General features: G+C 44.9%; 1 protein-coding gene across 5 annotated transcripts in view; it reads left to right on the top strand.

The window, feature by feature from the left end:
- cul2 (cullin 2) overlaps positions 1-22,573 on the top strand; it is a 111,231-nt gene that overhangs the window by 3,746 nt on the left and 84,912 nt on the right. For 4 of the 5 annotated variants that reach the window (XM_070881556.1, XM_070881557.1, XM_070881555.1 and 1 more), the window contains exons 2-4: positions 10,718-10,848; positions 12,620-12,722; positions 16,400-16,494. In XM_070881556.1, the coding sequence (XP_070737657.1) occupies positions 10,730-10,848; positions 12,620-12,722; positions 16,400-16,494 (317 nt within the window). In that variant the 5' untranslated portion in view covers positions 10,718-10,729. The remainder of the gene's footprint in view (positions 1-10,717; positions 10,849-12,619; positions 12,723-16,399; positions 16,495-22,573) is intronic. The other variant, XM_070881553.1, reaches the window with a different exon arrangement.

The following is a 22,573-nucleotide window of genomic DNA, read 5'->3' as shown; positions in this document are numbered from 1 at the left end:
CCCTCTCCCCCCTCCCTCCCTCCCTCTCCCCCTCCCTCTCCCACCTCCCTCCCTCCCTCACCTCCCTCCCTCCCTCACCTCCCTCCCTCCCTCCCTCCTCCCTCCCCTCCCTCCCTCCCTCCCTCCCTCCCTCCCTCCCTCCCTCCCTCCCTCCCTCTCCCTCCCTCCCTCCTTCCCTCCCTCCTCCCCTCCCCTCCCCCCCTCCGTCTCCCCCTCCCCCTCTCTCCCCCTCCCCCTCCCCCTCTCTCCCCCTCCCCCTCCCCCTCTCTCCCACTCCCCCTCCCCCTCTCTCCCACTCCCCCTCCCCCTCTCTCCCACTCCCCCCTCCCCCTCTCTCCCACTCCCCCTCTCTCCCACTCCCCCTCTCTCCCACTCCCCCTCTCTCCCACTCCCCTCTCTCCACTCCCCTCTCTCCCCACTCTCTCCCCTCTCCCCCCTCTCTCCCCCTCCCCCTCTCTCCCCCTCCCCCTCTCTCCCCCTCCCCCTCTCTCCCCCTCCCCCTCTCTCCCCCTCCCCCTCTCTCCCCCTCCCCCTCTCTCCCCCTCCCCCTCTCTCCCCCTCCCCCTCTCTCCCCCTCCCCCTCTCTCCCCCTCCCCTCTCTCCCCCTCCCCCTCTCTCCCCCTCCACCTCTCTCTCCCCCTCCCCCTCTCTCTCCCTCACCCCCTTGCTCTCCCTCTCCCCCTCCTTCACCCCCTCGCTCTCCCATTCCCTCAACCCTCGCCCAACCCTCCCCCATGTTTGCAGTGCTCGGAGTGATGATGGCAGAGTTGTGGGATGGTAATTAATTTGCTGGGAAGAAAAATGTTGAGGTCTGAGTTGGAGTTTAGCAACAGAGCTGCTGAATGGGAAGTTTGGTCTCTATATTTCAAATGTCGTAGCCAAGACAGGTGCCTTGTGACATCATCCATTTTTCAATTGTTGCTGAGCCATTTCATCATCAGCAGCAGTGTCATCTTCATCAGCTTCTTGCAGTCTTTTGTCTGCAGACTAGCTTCTTTGTACGATTATGAATAGTTCTTTGAGGGTTTCTGCCGCAGAATAGAAAAGTGGGTTAAGATTCCAGCCAATGTATTTATAATTGGAAGTTACACATGATACTTTGGGTTTGTTAGTTTGAGTAATGAAAGGAAGAATCTGCATTTATATAGCGGCTTATCATGTTTTCAGTCACTGTTGTTATATGAGAAACATAGTGGTCAATTTGTGCAACGGAAAATACCACAAATAGCAAATGAGTGATTGATCACTTTATCTGGTATTGATGGTGTTGGTTGAGGGAGTAATGATGGCCAGGATATGAGGAGAACTACTTGTTCTTATTCAAGTAGGCATAAAAGATCCCATGACAGCATCTAACTGGCCAGTTTTAATGTTTCATTGAGGAGGTGACAAATCCAACGATGCTGATATTAGCGTAGATTGTGTTCAGGTCCTGGATTGAGACTTGGACCCATAACTTGCTTACTCGGAGGAAAACCTTATACCTGTAAAGCTTTTCTACTTTGAATGTAAATCTCCCTGCATAGTTTTGGAGATGAAAAATAATTCTACTTTCTTGTATCCATTATAAGATTTTTTTAACTTTCCATTGGCATGCTGCTGAAACCCATTGTAGAATAGTACAGCACAGAAGGAGGCCATTCGGCCCATCAAATTATATTGGTTCAATTCAAGCCTATGGCTGCGGTGTCATGGATTGGCTCTGTTGCTGTATATCAATAATCAAGTTCCAGGTACTCTGCTCTTAACAGCCCAACCTCCGAAAAATACTTGATTCTGCTATATGGTGATTATTTTTATTCCCCACACCAATCACACTTTTGGTCTCTACAATTTCTTGTTTATGCTGAATTCTGAAGGGTTTGAGCTGTAAACTGAAGACTACCCAAGCTTGTTTCATGTAGGATTCTCACAATCAGCAGGATGAGACTTTCATCCAGTTTGGGTGGGATTTGAACACCGATTTTGGAGGTAAAAGGACTGCACTAATTCTTGCAGCCGCCCAGTGTCAGTTTTAAAATCGCAGGAATGTCCCTAATATTATGTTATGTGCTTCGCCCTTATAATAGTCTGAGTCACAGCATGATCCTTGATATACAGTAATACCACTACACTTGGGTTCCTTGTTCCGTTTCTTCCTCCCCCAGTCCCAGTCCACCCCCAAAAGGGAAGATTTACAATGAGATGCAGCATCACCCAAGTGTGAACTAAGGTAATGAATTCTGAGCTGGATGATCTCTCTTCTTGGGCTGTCCCTCAGAGTGGAGGGTGACTTGCTTCCACACTAAAAATGAGTTCTCAGGTGACTGATGAGTCCAGTGCGGGACCTACAGTCTCTGTCACAGGTGAGGCAGACGGTGGTTGAATGGACTGGTGCGTGGGGTGCTTGGGTTGTCGTGCACTCCTTCCAGTGTTTGCGCTTGGCTTCCGCTTGCTCCCACCAAAGACTCGTGCCGTCCCGGATGCTTCTCCCCCACTTTGAGCGGCCTTGGGCCAGAGATTCCCAGGTATTGTTGGGGATGTGGCACTTTTTCAAGGAGGCTTTGAGGGTGTCCATGAAACGCTTCCTCTGCCCACCTGGGGCTCGCTTGCCGTGACAAAGCTCCGAGTAGAGCGCTTGTTTTGGAAGTTGGGGCAGGTTGGCAGAGGACCTTTGTCTTTCGGATATTTAGTGTAAAGCCCATGCTCTCATACACTTCGGTGCAGGTGTTGACGATGGTTTGGAGTTCGACGTCCGAGCGTGCGCAGACACAAGTGTCGTCTACCTACTGTAATTCAATGGCAGAGGATGGGACGGCCTTGGATCTGGACTGGAGGTGGCAGAGTTTGAACAGTTTCCCATTTGTTCTGTAGATTAGCTCCTCCAGTGGGGAGCTTACTGAGAGTGAGATGGATAATTGCAGCAAGAAAGATCCAGAGGAGCATTGGTGTGATGACACAGCCTTGCTTGACCCCGGTCCGTATGTTTTCTTTTCTATATCAGTAAGCACCCTTTAGCATTGTTGCCAAATTAAGTTAATCTAAGGGTTAAGTCATGGCAGGACAGCTCGGACACCTGTTATGCTACTCCTGTACGATGTGGGAAGTCAGGGACGCTTGCGGTGTCCCTGACGACTACGTGTGCGGCAAGTGCATCCGCATCCGGTCCCTGACGGACCGCATTGTGGCACTGGAGCTGCGGGTGGATTCACTCTGCAGCATGCACGATGCTGAGAATGACGTGAATAGCACGTTTATAGCGAGTTGGTCTCACCGCAGGTAAAGGGTACACAGCCAGATAGTAAATGGGTTACCAAAAGGAAGAGCAGTGCAAGGAAGGTAGTGCAGGGGTCCCCTGCGGCCATCCCCCTGCAAAACAGATACACCGCTTTGGGTACTGTTGAGGGGGATGACTCATCAGGGGAGAGCAGCAGCAGCCAAGTTCATGGTACCGTGGGTGGCTCTGCTGCACAGGAAGGCAGGAAAAAGAGTGGGAGAGCTATTGTGATAGGGGATTCGATTGTAAGGGGAATAGATAGGTATTTCTGCGGCCGCAACCGAGACTCCAGGATGGTATGTTGCCTCCCTGGTGCAAGGGTCAAGGATGTCTTGGAGCGGGTGCAGGACTTTCTGAAAAGGGAGGGTGAACAACCAGTTGTCGTGGTGCATATAGGTACCAACGATATAGGTAAAAAATGGGATGAGGTCCTATGAAACGAATTTAGGGAGCTAGGATAATGGGATAATCTCAGGATTGCTACCAGTGCCACGTGCTAATCAGAGTAGGAATCGCAGGATAACTCAGATGAATACGTGGCTTGAGGAGTGGTGCAAGAGGGAGGGATTCAAATTCCTGGGACATTGGAACCGGTTCTGGGGGAGGTGGGACCAGGACAAACCGGACGGTCTGCACCTGGGCAGGACCGGACCCAATGTCCTAGGGGGAGCGTTTGCTAGTGCTGTTGGGGAGGAGTTAAACCAACATGGCAGGGGGATGGGAACCTATGCAGGGAGACAGAGGGAAATAAAATGGAGGCAGAAGCAAAAGATAGAAAGGAGAATAGTAAAAGTGGAGGGCAGAGAAACCCAAGGCAAAAAACAAAAAGGGCCACATTACAGAAAAATTCTAAAGGGACAAAGTGTGTCAAAAAGACAAGCCTGAAGGCTCTGTGCCTCAATGCGAGGATTATTCGGAATAAGGTAGACGAATTAACTGCGCAGGTAACTGTTAACGGATATGATGTAATTGGCATCACGGAGACATGGCTCCAGGGTGACCAAGGCTGGGAACTCAACATTTAGGAAGAATAGGCAGAGAGGAAAAGGAGGCGGGGTGGCGTTGCTGGTTAAAGAGGAAATTAATGCAATAGTAAGGAGGGACATTAGCCTGGATGATGTGGAATCAGTATGAGTGGAGCTGCGGAAATCCAAAGGGCAGAAAACGTCAGTGGGAGTTGTGTACAGACCACCAAACAGCAGTTGTGAGGTTGGGGACAGCATCAAACAAGAAATTAGGGATGCGTGCAATAAAGGTACAGCAGTTATCATGGGCAACTTTAATCTACATATTGATTGGGCTAACCAAACTGGTAGCAATGCGGTGGAGGAGGATTTCCTGGAGTGTATTAGGGATGGTTTTCTAGACCAATATGTCGTGGAACCAACTAGAGAGCTGGCCATCCTAGACTGGGTGATGTGTAATGAGAAGGGACTAATTAGCAACCTTGTTGTGCGAGGCCCCTTGGGGAAGAGTGACCATAATATGGTAGAATTCTTTATTAAGGTGGAGAGTGACATAGTTAATTCGGAAACTAGGGTCCTGAACTAGGAAAGATAACTTCGACGGTATGAGGCATGAATTGGCTAGAATAGACAGGCAAAAGATACTTAAAGGGTTGACAGTGGATTAGCAATGGCAAACATTTAAAGATCACATGGATGAACTTTCAGCAATTGTACATCCCTGTCTGGAGTAAAAAAATAAAACGGGGAAGGTGGCTCAACCATGGCTAACAAGGGAAATTAAGGATAGTGTTAAATCCAAGAAAGAGGCATATAAATTGGCTAGAAAAAGAAACGAACCTGAGGACTGGGAGAAATTTAGAATTCAGCAGAGGAGGACTAAGGGTTTAATTAAGAGGGGGAAAATAGAGTACGAGAGGAAGCTTGCAGGGAACATAAAAACTGACTGTAAAAGCTTCTATAAATATGTGAAGAGAAAAAGATTAGTGAAGTTAACAGTAGGTCCCTTGCAGTCCGATTCAGGTGAATTTATCATGGGAAACAAAGAAATGGCAGACCAATTGAACAAATACTTTGGTTCTGCCTTCACGAAGGAAGACACAAATAACCTTCCGAATGTACTGGGGGACAGTGGGTCTCGTGAGAAGGAGGAACTGAAGGATATCCTTATTAGGCGGGAAATTGTGTTGGGGAAATTGATGGGATTGAAGGCCGATAAATCCCAGGGGCCTGATAGTCTGCATCCCAGAGTACTTAAGGAAGTGGCCCTAGAAAGAGTGGATGCATTGGTGATCATTTTCCAACAGTCTATCGACTCTGGATCAGTTCCTATGGACTGGAGGGTAGCTAATGTAACACCACTTTTTAAAAAAGGAGGGAGAGAGAAAACAAGTTCGTCTGACATCAGTAGTGGGGAAAATGTTGGAATCAATCATTAAGGATGAAATAGCAGCGCATTTGGAAAGCAGTGACAGGATCGGACCAAGTCAGCATGGATTTATGAATCTTGATGAATCTTCTGGAATTTTTTGAGGATGTAACTAGCAGAGTGGACAAGGGAGAACCAGTGGATGTGGTGTATTTGGACTTTCAAAAGGCTTTTGACAAGGTCCCGCACAAGAGATTCGTGTGCAAAATTAAGGCACATGGGATTGGGGGTAATGTATTGACGTGGAGAGAGAATTGGTTGGCAGACAGGAAGCAAAGAGTTGGAATAAACGGGTCCTTTTCAGAATGACAGGCAGTGACTAGTGGGGTTCAGTGCTGGGACCCCAGCTATTTACAATATACATTAATGATTTAGATGAAGCAATTGAATGTAATATCTCCAAGTTTGCAGATGACACTAAGCTGGGTGACAGTGTGAGCTGTGAGGACACGAAGAGGCTGCAGGGTGACTTGGACAGGTTAGGTGAGTGGGCAAATGCATGGCAGATGCAGTATAATGTGGATAAATGTGAAGTTATCCATTTTGGGGGCAATAACACGAAGGCAGAATATTATCTAAATGGCGGCAGATTAGGAAAAGGGGGGCTGCAACGAAACCTGGGTGTCATGGTACATCAGTCACTGAAAGTGGGCATGCAGGTACAGCAGGTAGTGAAGAAGGCAAATGGTATGTTGGCCTTCATAGCTAGGGGAGTTGAGTATAGGAGCAGGGAGGTCTTACTGCAGTTGTACAGGGCCTTGGTGAGGCCTCACCTGGAATATTGTGTTCAGTTTTGGTCTCCTAATCTGAGGAAGGACGTTCTTGCTATTGAGGGAGTGCAGCGAAGGTTCACCAGACTGATTCCCGGGATGGCTGGACCGTCATATGAGGAGAGACTGGATCAACTGGGCCTTTATTCACTGGAGTTTAGAAGGATGAGAGGGGATCTCATAGAAACGTATAAGATTCTGACGGGACTGGACAGGTTAGATGCAGGAAGAATGTTCCCGATGTTGGGGAAGTCCAGAACCAGGGGACATAGTCTTAGGATAAGGGGTAGGCCATTTAGGACTGAGATAAGGAGAAACTTCTTCACTCAGAGTTATTAACCTATGGATTTCCCTGCCGCAGAGAGTTGTTGATGCCAGTTCATTTAAATATATTCAAGAGGGACTTAGGTATGGCCCTTACGGCTGAGGGGATTAAAGGGTATGGAGAGAAAGGTACTGAGGGAATGATCAGCCGTGATCTTATTGAATGGCGGTGCAGGCCCGAAGGGCCGAATGGCCTACTCCTGCACCTATTTTCTATGTTTCTATGTTAATTGGTTCTGTGGTGGATCCATTGGTCAGGATCATGGCTTACATGTCATCGTGAAGTAGGTGGAGGATTGTGACAAATTTTTGAGGACAGCCGAATTTGAAGCGAATACTCCATAAACCCTCACGGTTGACAGTATCGAAGGCCTTTGTGAGGTCAAAGAAGGCCATGTACAGAGGTTGGTGCTGTTCCCTGCATTCCTCTTGAATTTGACGTGCGGTGAAGATCATGTCCATTGTGCCCCTTAGTGGGCAGAATCCGCATTGTGGCTTGGGAGGAGCTCTTCAGCCACCTGGTGAAGGCGATTGAGGAGGATTCTTGCGATGACTTTCGCTGTGGCAGACAGCATGGAAACTTCTCTGTAATTACCGCAATCGGACTTGTAACTCTTCTTGAAGATGGTCATGAATACGACTTCTCTGAGATCCCCTGTCATGCTCTCCTCCTTCCAAATAAGAGAAATTAGTTCATGTATTCGCACCAGTAATGCTTCTCCGCCATGTTTTAGTGCTTCGGTGGGGATTCCATTTGCTCCTGAGGCTGTTCTTCAATTGTCAGATGGCCTTTTCAATCTCATGCCATGCTGGGGTTGTGCTGAGGTGGTGGCGGGTAGCATGCTGCGGGATGGAGTCGAGGACACTCATGTCGAGGACAGAGTCTCGGTTAAGGAGATCTTCGAAGTACTCCTTCCAGCGGGCACTGACTGCCTCTCTGTCCTTGATGCACACCTCTCCGTTCTTGGCCTGCAGTGGGGTAGGACCTTGGGTGCGTGGGCCGTAGGTGGTCTTGACTGCGCTAAAGAATCCACGCATGTCGTGGTTGTTGGCTAGTTGCTGGATCCTCCTGCGCTTTCTCCACCCACCATCTGTTCTTTACGTCACGAGTTTTTTGTTGGACCTCGGTCTTCAAATGTCTATAGAGCTGCTTTCTTACTCTCGAGTTGTGTTGCTGTTTCCAATTCAAGAATGCCTTGCGCTTGTGACTTATTAGCTCCTGGTCGTTCTCGTCGAACCAGTCTTGTTGTTTCCTGGTCGAGTGACCGAGCGTCTCTTCACAGGTGCTAATTATGGAGGCCTTGAGGACAGACCAGGCACTGTGGACACTCTGCGTCTCTGGATCACTTGGAGTCGTCAGGTTGGTTGTGAGGTGCTGGTTGAATAGGGCTTTCTTCGCAGGGTCTTTGAGTGCTCCAGCATTCATTTTCCTGTGGCATCGTTTCTGTTGCCATGGCTGTTTTGGGGCTACATCGATAGAGATGACAGAGCAGATTAGGCGGTGGTCCATCCAGCAGTCGTCTGCTCCTGGCATGGTGCGGGAGATGCGGACATCCTTGAGGTCCGTCGCTCGGACGATGACATAGTCTAGCAGATGCCAGTTCTTGGAGCGAGGGTGTGGCTATGAAGCCTTCTACTTGTCTCTCTGATGGAACAAGGTGTTGGTTATGACGAGGCCATATTCTAAGCATTTCGTCAGGAGGAGGGTAACGTTGGAGTTGGTTTTCCCTAGCCCCCTCTCTGCTGATCACAGCTCCCCAGAGGTCAGTGTCCTTTCCAACTCTGGCGTTAAAGTCGTCAAGGATGTATCGGCTTGTTGCCCGTTGGGACTCAGGACAGGGATTATGCAAGGCTGGAGCAGAATTCCTCTTTGGTCTCGTCTGTAGCTTCCAATGTGACCGATAGCACACTGGTTTTGCGCTTGGAAGCACCGCCAGGGAGAGCTGCGCCGGACGCGTAACGACTCAGATTGTAACTGTCCGAGTGTCAGCACTCGCCTGACCCGTACCCAGAACACAAACAGGTAAAACCTCTCGGTGCAGCCCTGTCAGCAGCGGTAAGTTGGAAAACCTGCAAAAAAGATAAGTTTTTATTTTTTTTATCTTTTTGCAGCGATTTGTTAGCTAAGGGTCTTAGTAACGCTTAACGGTGTTTGAATGTTTTTTTGAATTTTTTTTGTCCCCTCCCAAAGCCCCTCTCCTGGTGCTCCCGGCCCCATACTAAAGTCGGCAAGGATCGTGTTTTTGCGCCGCGAATAATTGTGGAACGCCTCCCTTTGCGACTGGCACAGAAACCAAGTGCCAAAAGTTGGGCCTTAAATCGTTAACACAGCGAAAATGGTCATTTTCACCTATCACTTGCATTTTCACGCAAAAACCTGAAAATCCAGCCTGAAGAGTCCTGAGGCATTCGTTTATTCCGCAAGGGGAGTCTCTGCGACGCCCAACTATCTTATTTTTTATGGTGAAGCCTATCCCATGGAGGCGGCGTTCTTCTTCTTCTGCTTTACCTTTCCAGAAGAAGGTGTAACTACCACCACCTTGTTCCTTGAGCTGGCCTTCACCTGCCCGCTGAGTCTCGCTTAGGACAGCGATGTCTATATCAAAATGTCTGAGTTGCCGAGCAACGATAGCAGTACAACATTCGCAGTTGGGGTTAACAGTCTGTCGCAGTTGGAGTTGTCCATGAGGGGTCCAGGTCCCGAACTTCATTTTAAAGGGTGGAAGATGACTGTGCATGAATTCTTTTATTGTGGGGTGGCCATTGCACAGGGAGCTACCACACGGTCTTGACAGATGGTCCAATGGCAAGGGGATCCAAGACGATTGGAGAGCAGGCTCTGCTACATCGGCCTAGTACACACACACACACACAAACATACTCCTCCTGTCCTCTTCTCTCATTCCCGCAGGTCCTCTCTCCCAGGGTTTCATAGGGTGCAGTGTAGTCCTCCCGACCTTGCTGGTGGCTCGAGCTACACCTTCCCTGGGCCCCGACCCCGGTCCTGAGCCCCGACCTCGATGGTGCCAGTTAAAGGACAGCTGCCAACTCCTTCAGCAAATGGCAACTGGGTCCTAAGTCTCACCACTACGTTTTTAGAAATCTGTGTTAGGGTGCCACTTGACCCTTTGAAATAACTCTTCAAACTAAAAGGCTTTGTGCCAACTTTTCCCTATGATCCAGTGAGATTATTGCAGTTGACAGGTGAATAGAATAGAGAGATAATCCAGTGGAACTTTAGTCCAAACATTGTTATATGTTTTTTGTATTTCTTTGGTAACAAGGTTCAGTGTAGTCAGCAATTTCAAAGTTTTTCGAAAGTGCACTGCTGGTGATGCATCATTCAGTTGTTCTGGTTATTGAGAAAGACAGAAATTAACTGGTTTAAATGATTTAATTTAACTAGATGTGTCTGATATCAGGGTTTTCACCAAGGTCAGTTGCATAAATAAGACACATTAAGTAAGGGTAATATATTTGACTAAATTCTATTCATTGGCTTATATGCAGGCAGAATTTCTACCTTGCCCCTTACAACTTGTTACCTCAGTGGATTAAACATGAATAGAATGTACATTGATGAACTTTTCAGACTGAATTTTATAACATTTAGATTGCAAATCTCTATCTTGGGGGTTTACATTGGGGAATTAATAGTTTTTGCCATTCTTGTATCTGTATTGAATAGTCACTCTTCGGGCGTTTCTCACTTTTGTTTTGTTTAGATTACAGTCAATATTTGTTGATAAACTGCACTGCCATGGGAGTCTGCATCTGTTTCCCAGAGTTTAGAATTTTGTTGTCTACATTGTTCTGAAAGCCAGCACCCCAAATGATCAGCATTAAAACTAAAAGTTAACTTGTTAAATTGGTTTGTGAAGTGTTTTTTAATCATTGTGTAACATTTTCGATGACAGTAGTTTCAAATTCAATTTTCAAAAGGCAATTGTAGTTTTGTCTCTTGTCTTTCAAGTGAAGCCATACAATGTCCCTGAAACCACGTGTGGTGGATTTTGATGAAACATGGAACAAGCTCCTGACAACAATCAGAGCAGTTGTCATGCTGGATTACGTCGAGAGATCTACATGGAACGACCGTTTCTCGTATCCTTAATGGCCAAATGAAAGAATTGTGATTTTAGACTTAATTTTAGTGTGTACAAATGACGCAAAATCAACCGCTAATGGTAACCATACAATGGTAGCTGGCTACCAAAAAGTAGTTGGATGTTACTAAAATGGCAATGTCATCAACTGCAGGGGGTCCCAGTCGAGAGAGGTTTGTGAAGTATTCTGCTGGCAAGAAATTTTTGTGTTCATTAATTTGATCAGCAAAGCAATGAATATACACGCTATAGTTGTGTATCTTCATTGCCACAACATTGGTTTAACCACTTGATTATGCTGTTGCCAATCGGTCATTGGTTTATGAGTGTTTTTGGTTTCAGAGCCCCAATAAGTTAATAAATACTGCTTTAAGTTGTGTCTATTTAATACCTTTACCGCTCCATAGCCTACCTCATTTTGTTTTTATGAACAAATTTTGCTGCCTTCTCCCTCATGGTTTTAAAATGAGCTCAATCATATCGTTACCAAAACTGAAACAAAACAAGTCAAGTACCTCAAAAATCTATTTCTGAAATTTAAATGATAGACTGCATTTCAAAGTTATTTTTCATTTAGCTTTCAAAAACCAATTCCTGATGTTTAAAATACATTGGGAAGTACATTTCTATTGGTGATTTTGTTATATGGCATGTAACTATAATGCTGAAGGAGAAGGGGGAAATTGGATGTACATTTTAGTTTATAAATTTTTACTTTCTCATGCATAATCCCTGCCTCTGTTGCAACAGGAAATGATGTCAACAACTAGAAAACTCATGCCTGTCTTTATACAGCTGCATGTTTATTTACTGCGTTGCAGAAAAAATGCAGTGAATCAATAATATCTTCACTTATACAAATTTCTGTAATCTTCTGTAGAACACTTAGCCCTGTATTTTCCACAACATTGGTTTTAGCCACTTGATTTTCCTGTTGCTAAGTAATTTTCAGGGGTTGTCTGAAAGAAAACTGGTCAATATTTATAAGCAGAAAAAGTCCTTTCACTACTGAATTGGTAAACAGAGTGTGCATTGACCCCTTTAGAAATGAAAAACATTATTTGTGATAAAGGAACACAAAATAAAACGAGAGAAATATGTGAAAGTATTTAAATGAATATTCCAGGATAAAGCCCTACATGGCCCTACATTATAATTAGCACAATATTATTTCTGCTTCATATTTAACCATGCGCGGGGCAATTTGAAAAATATTAGTGTGTATAGGCTAAAGTTGTGAACAGATCAGGTAGTGATCGGTTTGATTGAAAATAATGACATTTGATTGAAAGTAATTAATTTAGTGAGTGCATTGGAAACCCCCAACACATGTGGTAGGGATTTAATCAACACAGCTCATACATTTTCATGTAATACAAAAATATTATACATACTAAGAGAGATATCAGTGCAAATAACCAAATGATGGATATCAATTAAATCATAATAGCGGTAAGTTTAACAGTTGCTGAATAAATTGTGAAAATACTATATTGACTCGAATATAGATTGCACTTTTTGTTATAAAGCAATAAAGTTTATTTTGATGCAGCCTTTGGATATAAGTTCCTTTTTTCCCCCCTGGTAGAGGACTCAATTCTGGGGTGTGTTGGTCTGCATCATTCGGTAGTTCTGGAGAGATTTGGTTAAACGCTGTGTATCAATGGACTTTTCACATAATTTAATACAGGGTACGATTCTATTAAAACTTTTGTTAATTATTTAACTCTCACTGCTACTGCAATAAAGGCCCTTAATATTCTATTCAGAGACATTTATGCTTTGTGTGTGGCCTACCCAGAACCTCTGGGAGAAAGACTCTACACGGAAACAAAAATATTCCTGGAAAATCACGTCCAACATTTGTACAAGGTATACCTTCATTTTAATTGTGTTTACTGCAGATATTTATATGCTGCATTCAGTACATGGAGTGCAGAGCGAGAAAGGAATGTGAACTCTCTGCAATCTCCCGAGGAAGGTGAATAGCCATAGATAAAAAAACTAATTTTGTTAAAGACCCCCAAAGGTAATCAAAGGAAAATATTAAATTATCTGAAATTATAGTCGACATTTTTCAACCTCCTTGGTTGTGTTCCACAGACGATACTTTTTACAGATCAAATAGGATTACAATCAACGTATTTAATCATGTGTGTCAGTAATAATTGGATTGAGCAGAGTCAACACGGATTTATGAAAGGGAAATCATGTTTGGCAAATCGAGTTTTTTGAGGTTGTAACTAGCAGAATAGATAAGGGGGAATCAGTGGATGTGGTGTAGAAACATAGGCCCCAAGTTTCCACACGCGGCAAAACAGGCGCCCCACCGAGCTGGGCGCTCGTTTTTCGCGCCGAAAACGGCGCCTGAAAAAAAACGCGCTATTCTCGAGCGCGTTGCAGCTCGATGTCAGCTTGGCGCGGCGCCCAGGGGGCGGAGCCTACCACTCGCACCGATTTTGTAAGTAGGAGGGGGCGGGTACCATTTAAATAAGGTTTTTTCGTGCCAGCAACCCTGCGCGTGTGCGTTGGAGCGTTCGCGCACGCGCAGTGTGAAGGAAACATTGGCACTCGGCCATTTTTGTCGTTCTTTGTAGCTGTTCAATTTTTAACATTTTTTAATAAAACCACATTGACCTTCCATGATCAGCACTGAGGCTTCTTGCAGCAGTGAGAAGGCTGCAGGAGGCCTCAGAAGTTGAGGCACCCTGCCGTTGGGAATGGCTGCCTCAACTTGTGAGGCTTCCTGCAGCCTTCTCCCTGCCTGAAGCACTTTCACACAGGTAGGAACATGGTTTATTTAATCTTTTCTTAGCTTATAAATTTTTATTCAGGTTGGAATTATTTGTATAATATTTGTATAAGTATAACTAAGGATTTATTGTAGAATGTAATGACTTCCCTTATCCCACCTCGGTCTGGATGCCTAATTTGTAACCTGCGCCTGATTTTTTAATGTGTAGACAAGGTTTTTTCAGGCCTACAAAAATCTTCACTTGCTCCATTCTAAGTTAGTTTGGAGTAGGTTTTCACTGTGGAAACTTTCAAATCAGGCGTCAGTGGCCGGACACGCCCCCTTTTGAAAAAAAAAATCTGTTCAAAAGTGAAACTGTTCTACATGACTAGAACTGCAGAAAACTTAAATGTGGAGAATTGCGATTTCTAAGATACTCCGTTCTCCACCAGTTAATCCTAAAAATCAGGAGCAAATCATGTGGAAACTTGGGGCCAGTGAAACATAGAAAATAGGTGCAGGAGTAGGCCATTCGGATTTGGATTTGCAGAAGGCATTTGATTAGGTGCCGCACAAGAGGTTATTAAACAAGATTGGGGGTAATATACTGGCATGGATTGAGGATTGGTAAACAGACAGAAGAGAGAGTAGAATTAAGCAGGTCATTTTTGGGTTGGCAGGCTCTAACTAGTGGGGTACCGCAAGGATCAGTGCTTGGGTCTCAGCTATTCACAATCTTTACCAGTGATTTGGATGAGGGGACCAAATGTAATGCATCCAAGTTTGCTGATGATACAAAGCTAGGTGGGAATGTAACTTGTGAGGAGACTGCAAAGAGGCTTCAAGGGAACATAGACAGGCTATACTTGCCATTGAGGGAGTGCAACAAAGGTTCACCAGACTGATTCCTGGGATGGGGGAGTAATCCTCTGAGGAGAGATTGAGTAGACTAGGCCTATATTCCCTTGAGTTTAGAAGCATGAGAGGTGATCTAATTGAAACATACAAAATTCTTACAGGGATGCAGGGAGGATGTTTCCCCTGGCTGGGGTGTCCAGAACCGGGGGTCGCAGTCTCAGAATAAGGAGTTGGCCATTTAAGACTGAGATGAGAAATTTATTCAGTGAGGGTGGTGAATCTTTGGAATTCTCTACCCCAGAGGGCTGTGGAGGCTCAGTTGTTGAGTATATTTAAGACAGAGATCGATAGACTTTTGGATGTTAAGGGAATTGAGAGATATGGGGATAGTGCACGAAAGTGGAGTAGAGGTAGAAGATCAGCCATGATCTTATTGAATGGCAGAGTAGGCTCGAGGGGCCGAATGGCCTACTCCTGCTCCTATTTCAGATGTTCTTGTGTACCTTTCCTGCAATCCCCAGACCTGTTCAAAAGTTGGTATTCAACCAATTTCCTTCATAAACGAGGAGTTACGCAATTGAAGACACCCTTTAAAAATTGTAATTATAAGATGAGCTTATGATTTTTTTCCCAGTTTTGTACTAAACCGTACAGACCAGAGGGTCTCCGGTTCAATCTCTTGCCTACGCTGTATTAGCTGATGTAAGCCAGTGCAGCAGTTGGTGTGCTTCACTTAGCCTTAGTATTCCTGGACTATGGAAGGTAATAATTCACCATACTTCCCATGACTGATTTCTGGACTCGGATGAAAGATGCCTCACACCTTTGCTCCAGTCCTTTAGGGTGCTCTCCACTCTCCCGTCCTGTGACAGTTGGAACTGGTGCTCTCTCTGCTTTCTGTCCTGTGATGGTTTGAACTGGTGCTCTTCACTCTCCCGTCCTGTGACAGTTAGAACTGGTGCTCTCCATTCTCTCTCCTCCTCCTCCTCTCACCATGGTGCAGGAGGCCATTCAAGTGGGGCAGGTGGGGGGGGGAGAGTGAAAGCGAATGTAGTTCTGTTCGGGGACAGTAGAGTCAGAGGGATAGATACTGTTCTCTGCAGCCATGACTCAGAGTTCCGAAGATTGTGTGTCTGCCCGGTACCTGTGACATCTCCTCGCGGCTGGCGAAGAACTTGGAGTGGGAAGGGGAGGATCCAGTTGTCATGGGTCACGTAAGAACCAATGACATAGGTAGAACTAGAAATTAGTTCTGCTCAGGAAGTTTGAGGAGTTGGGGTCCAAAGTTCTTTGTGGAGAAGTGTCTGACCAGTCTCTTTTGATCAAGTGGTCAAGCTGGGGATCTTTCTATGATTGGGATAAACTGTTTTCCATCACTGTTTAGTACAGCATATTGAAGCATTAATTCTGTAAGCAGCTTTATTATTTTGAACATTAGACTGATGTAAAATATAAATCCGAATCATAAACATATTTTCAGAATTCTTCATTGATGCATAAAAGCAGTGAGTAGAATTTTCTGCTTTGCCCAACTAGAAGCTATGCCATGCTAATTTATCTGATAAGAGTGTGCAAGAAATGTTTATAAGTGTGATAAAGCAGCTACTTTTCACCTTTCCCCTTTGAAAACCAATTTATAGAAAACATCAAGGTTCCAAATACATGGGGAAGAAATATCTCACAAAACGACTTAAAGCTAAATAAGGATATGAATTTTGTACAACTTTAAAACATTGTACTTAAAAATGTCAGTATATTTCTGAGTGTGGCTTGCCTCCTGTTGGTGTGCAATTTCCCAACATATTAAATAAATCTTCACAGCAGATTAAGTTAAGTTGCTTTGGACCGGAATATTGATTTGTACAAGTAAGGTTCATTTAAATCATCCCGTTCCCATTATTTTGGAAATACATTTGTCCTTCAAAATGATATTTTTTTTATGTACTTTTATTTACAGAAAGTTCTGGATTCTGAAGAAAAGATTTTGAGCATGTACCATAAATATTGGGAAGAGTACAGTAAGGGCGCCGATTATATGGACTGCTTATATCGGTAAATAAACTTTTGTTCCTTTTTTTTTAAAGAATACAAAGCTGGTAGATTTTTTTCTTTCAGGGCATTTATTTGTACAGGCAGTGCTCAATGGTGGTAAAACTACTTTTGTGATCTTAGTTAATAAGATGGAAATCTACAAGCACTTCGCAGCAGCGTACATAAGTAAATTTTTCATATATCTGATTTCTCATTAGACGTGGTTACCGTTAAAACTTCTTTCCCTGAGTTGCCAGGATGGGAGTGGTTTGTTGTGTGAGAAACAATCTTCTCATCAAATGTTCAACTAAAATCATTAAAACAACTTATTTACCAATGTTGAGCTTCCTCACATCATTGTGATTCACTCTGCAGCTTTTTTTATATCTGCACCGGTAAGTCGAAAACTGAAGCATATTTGACACGAACACTTCAGATTGTCATTTGCAACCAGTTCGAAATGTTTTGATCACAATGGGGAAAGATTTCCTCTGCATTATGTGCATTTGTTCTCGGGTTGTAGGTGCCGCTGGCAAAGCTGAGGTTGTTGCCCCATCTCTAGTTGCCTTGAGATGTTGGTGGTGGGTGGTCTTGACTTGCTGCAGTCCTTGTGGTGATAGTGCTCCAGCAATGGGGTTTGGTAGGAAATTTGAGTAATTTGGTCCCATGACAATGAAGGAATAGTTCTGTCAAATGTCCAAGTCAGGATAGTGTGAGACTTGGCGATGATGGTGTTCTTATGAGCTTTCTGCTCTTGTCCTTTTCAGTGATAGAGGTTATAGCACTTGTAGGTGCTGTCCAAGAAAAATAGACAAATTGCTGAATGTAACATACTGCAGCCACAGTGTGCCAGTGATGTGGGGGGGGGGTGGATATTGAGTTCAGTGGCAGGGAACTAATCAACAGACTGCTCTCTTCTGGATGTTGTCGAGTTTCTTGAGTGTTGTTGTGACTGCACCCAGATAAGCCAGAGGTGAGTATTCGATCACACTCCTGACTTGAGCCTGGAGAGACTTTGCAGGGCCAGAAGGTGAGCCACTCATTGTGGTGTATCAGCCTCTCCCCTGCTCCTGTAGCGATATTGATATGGCTGGTCCAGTGAAGTTTTTGGTCAGTGGTTACTTTTGAATATTGATGATGGGAGACTTGGTGTGGGTGGTGCTTTTAAAGGTCAAAGGGAGGCGGTTGGAACGTTTCTTGTTGGTGATGGTTATTGCTTGGCGCTTATGTAGTGCAACTGTTAGCTGCAGAGTTCTAAACAGTTTATTTGTAAATCTTTTAAAATTATGTGAGCATTTGAAAAACTGATGATGTGGAAAACAATCTGATGTGATTTACGTAGTTTGAACAGATTACGTTTGAACAGTGGTCGTTGTCGTCGTCTTAGCCAGTCCCCTGGAGTGGATGATGACTTGCTTCCACACTAATATTAATTCTAAGGTGACTGATGAGACCAATGTGGGATCGATAGTCTCTGTCACAGGTGGGGCAGGTGATGGTTGGAGGGATAGGTGAGTGGGGTGCTTGATTTGTTGTACGCTCCTTCCACTGTTTGTACCTTTCTTGAAGATGGTCACGATTACGGGTTTTAAGATCCTCTGGCATGCTCTCCTTCTTCCAGATAAGAGAGTCATGGATTCGTGCCAATAGTACTTCTCTACCACGCTTTAGTACTTCGGCGGGGATTCTATCTGTTCCTGAGTCCTTCAGCTGTCAGGTGGCCTTTTCAACCTCATGCCGGGCTGGGATTGTGCCGAGGTGGTGACTGGTAGCATGCTGCGGGACAGAGTCAAGGGCACTTGCGTCAAAGACAGAATCTTGGTTAAGGATATCCTCGAAGTGCTCCTTCCAGCAGGCACTGACTGCATCTCTGTCCTTGATGAGTACCTCTCCATTCTTGGCTCTCGGTGGAATAGGACCTTGAGTGCTTGGGCCGTAGGTGGTCTTGACTACGCTAAAACATCCACACGCGTCGTGATTATTGGCTAGTTGCTGGATCTTCTGTGCTTTTTCCACCTACCATCTGTTCTTTAGGCCACGAGTTTTTTGTTGGACCTCAGCCTTCAATTGTTTGTAGATCTGCTTTCTTTCACTCGGTTGTGGTGTTGTTTCCAATTCAAAAATGCCTTGCGTTTGCGGTTTATTGGCTCCTGGATCTCCTGGTCGTTCTCATCCAATCAGTCTTGATGTTTTCTGATAGAGTAAACAAGACTAATTATGTGGTGCTAATTATGGTGGATTTGAGGGCAGACCAGGCATTATGGACCCTCCTCAGCTCCGGTTCATTGGAAGTCGTCAGGTTGGCTGTGAGGCATTGGTTGAATAGGGCTTTCTTTACAGGGTTTTCAATGTTTCAGCGTTGATTTGTCTGCGATGGTATTTCTGTTGCCCCCTCCATGGTACGAATGTTACCTACAGAGTTCTAAACAATTTCTTTGTAAATCTTTTAAAATTATGTGAGCAGTTGAAAAACTGATATGGAAAACATTCTGATGTGATTTATGTAATTTGAACAGACTACGCTTCAACAGTGGTCTTATACTGGTCAGCAAGTGAGTTTTGCATACCAGCTTTGATTCATGATCCTGTAGGATTTGAATTTACTACCTCCTTTAAAAATACAACTGCGGCTGTTTAGATGTCCATCTGTGGTGAAATAGTGGTACACGACACTATTCATCCACTAGTTACAAAGTATTGCAGCAGTATATCAGATCATAGAATGATACAGCACAGAATGAGGTGCTTCATTGTTTAAAAAGGGAGAAAGGGATAGCTCGAGTAATTACAGGCTAGTCAGCCTAACCTTGGTGGTGGGCAAGAGCTGCAGAACACCAAAGGGCAAAAAACGTTAGTGGGAGTTGTGTACAGACGTCCAAACAGTAGTAGTGATGTTGGGGAGGGCATCAAACAGGAAATTAGGGGTGTATGCAATAAAGGTGCAGCAGTTATCATGGGTGACTTTAATATGCATATAGATTGGGCTAACCAAACTGGAAGCAATACGTTGGAGGAGGATTTCCTGGTGTGCATAAGGGATGGTTTTCTAGACCAATATGTCGAGGAACCAACTGGGGGGGGTGGGGGGGGGGCGATCTTAGACTGGGTGTTGTGTAATGAGAGAGGATTAATTAGCAATCTCGTTGTGCGACGCCCCTTGGGGAAGAGTGACCATAATATGGTGGAATTCTACATTCGGATGGAGAATGAAACAGTTAATTCAGAGACCATGGTCCAGAACTTAAAGAAGGGTAACTTTGAAGGTATGAGGCGTGAATTGGCTAGGATAGATTGGCGAATGATACTGAAGGGGTTGACTGTGGATGGGCAATGGCAGACATTTAGAGACTGCATGGATGAACTACAACAATTGTACATTCCTGTCTGTCGTAAAAATAAAAAAGGGAAGGTGGCTCAACCGTGGCTAGCAAGGGAAATCAGGGATAGTATTAAAGCCAAGGAAGTGGCATACAAATTGGCCAGAAATAGCAGCGAACCCGGGGACTGGGAGAAATTTAGAACTCAGCAGAGGAGGACAAAGAGTTTGATTCGGGCAGGGGAAATAGAGTACGAGAGGAAGCTTGCAGGGAACATTAAGACGGACTGCAAAAATATAGATATGTAAAGAGAAAAAGGTTAGTAAAGAAAAACGTAGGTCCCTTGCAGTCAGAATCAGGGGAAGTCATAACGGGGAACAAAGAAATGGCGGACCAATTGAACAAGTACTTTGGTTCGGTATTCACTAAGGAGGACACAAACAACCTTCCGGATATAAAAGGGTTCAGAGGGTCTAGTAAGAACGAGGAACTGAGGGAAATCCTTATTAGTCAGGAAATTGTGTTGGGGAAATTGATGGGATTGAAGGCCGATAAATCCCCAGGGCCTGATGGACTGCATCTCAGAGTACCGAAGGAGGTGGCCTTGGAAATAGCAGATGTATTGACAGTCATTTTCCAACATTCCATAGACTCTGGATCAATTCCTATGGAGTGGAGGGTAGCCAATGTAACCCCACTTTTTTAAAAAAAGGAGGGAGAGAGAAAACTGAATTATAGACCGGTCAGCCTGACATCGGTAGTGGGTAAAATGATGGAATCAATTGTTAAGGATGTCATAGCAGCGCATTTGGAAAGAGGTGACATGATACGTCCAAGTCAGCATGGATTTGTGAAAGGGAAATCATGCTTGACAAATCTTCTGGAATTTTTTGAGGATGTTTCCAGTAGAGTGGACAAGGGAGAACCAGTTGATGTGGTGTATTTGGACTTTCAGAAGGCTTTCGACAAGGTCCCACACAAGAGATTAATGTGCAAAGTTAAAGCACATGGGATTGGGGGTAGTGTGCTGACGTGGATTGAGAACTGATTGTCAGACAGGAAGCAAAGAGTAGGAGTAAATGGGTACTTTTCAGAATGGCAGGCAGTGACTAGTGGGGTACCGCAAGGTTCTATGCTGGGGCCCCAACTGTTTACATTGTACATTAATGATTTAGACGAGGGATTAAATGTAGTATCTCCAAATTTGCGGATGACACTAAGTTGGGTGGCAGTGTGAGCTGCGAGGAGGATGCTATGAGGCTGCAGAGTGACTTGGATAGGTTAGGTGAGCGGGCAAATGCATGGCAGATGAAGTATAATGTGGATAAATGTGAGGTTATCCACTTTGGTGGTAAAAACAGAGAGACAGACTATTGTGTGAATGGTGACAGATTAGGAAAAGGGGAGGTGCAACGAGACCTAGGTGTCATGGTACATCAGTCATTGAAGGTTGGCATGCAGGTATAGCAGGCGGTTAAGAAAGCAAATGGCATGTTGGCCTTCATAACGAGGGGATTTGAGTACAGGGCCTTGGTGAGGCCACACCTGGAGTATTGTTTACAGTTTTGGTCTCCTAACTTGAGGAAGGACATTCTTGCTATTGAGGGAGTGAAGCGAAGGTTCACCAGACTGATTCCCGGGATGGCGGGACTGACATATCAAGAAAGACTGGATCAACTGGGCTTGTATTCACTGGAGTTCAGAAGAATGAGAGGGGATCTCATAGAAACGTTTAAAATTCTGACGGGTTTAGACAGGTTAGATGCAGGAAGAATGTTCCCAATGTTGGGGAAATCCAGAACCAGGGGTCACAGTTAAGGATAAGGGGTAAGCCATTTAGGACCGAGATGAGGAGAAACTTCTTCACCCAGAGAGTGGTGAACCTGTGGAATTCTCTACCACAGAAAGTTGTTGAGGCCAATTCACTAAATATATTCAAAAAGGAGTTAGGTGTAGTCCTTACTACGAGGGGGATCAAGGGGTATGGCGAGAAAGCAGGAATGGGTTACTGAAGTTGCATGTTCAGCCATGAACTCATTGAATGGCGGTGCAGGCTCGAAGGACCGAATGGCCTACTCCTGCACCTATTTTCTATGTTTCTATTGAGAACAATTCTGAGGGACAGTATAAATTATCATTTAGAAAGGCACGGATTTATCAAGAACAGTCAGCATGGATTTGTTAAGGGATCTGACTGACTTGATTGAATTTTTTGAGGAGGTAACAAGAAGGGTCGATGAGGGTAGTGCGTTTGATGTGGTCTATATGGATTTTAGCAAAGCTTTTGACAAGGCCTCTTCCCCCCCTCCCCGCCCCCCCCCCCCCCCCACCCCAGCAGACTGGTCAGAAAGCCCATGGGATCCAAGGGAAAGTGGCAAATTGGATCCAAAATTGTCTCGGTGGCAGGAAGCAAAGGGTAATGGTTGACAGATGTTTTTGTGACAGGAAGGCTGTTTCCAGTGGAATTTCCCCGGCTCAGTACTGGGTCCCTTGCTTTTTGTAATATATATCAATGATTTAGATTTCAATGTAGGGGACATGATTAAGAAGTTTGCAGATAAACAACAACAACTTGTATTTATATAGAGCCTTTAACATAATGAAACGTCCCAAGGCGCTTCACAGGAATATTATGAGACAAAAAAATTGACACCGAGCCACAAGGAGAAATTCGGGCAGGGCTTGGTCAAAGAGGTAGGTTTTAAGGAGTGTCTTGAAGGAGGAAAGAGAGGTATTGGCCCAAGTTTGGGCATCTGGTGAAAACGGCGCAGCCTTCGGAAGTC

The sequence above is a fragment of the Pristiophorus japonicus genome, chromosome 5 (genome assembly GCF_044704955.1).
Source record: "Pristiophorus japonicus isolate sPriJap1 chromosome 5, sPriJap1.hap1, whole genome shotgun sequence".
In the NCBI taxonomy this organism is placed as follows: Eukaryota; Metazoa; Chordata; class Chondrichthyes; family Pristiophoridae; genus Pristiophorus; species Pristiophorus japonicus.
This window is presented reverse-complemented; position numbering and strand designations above follow the sequence as displayed.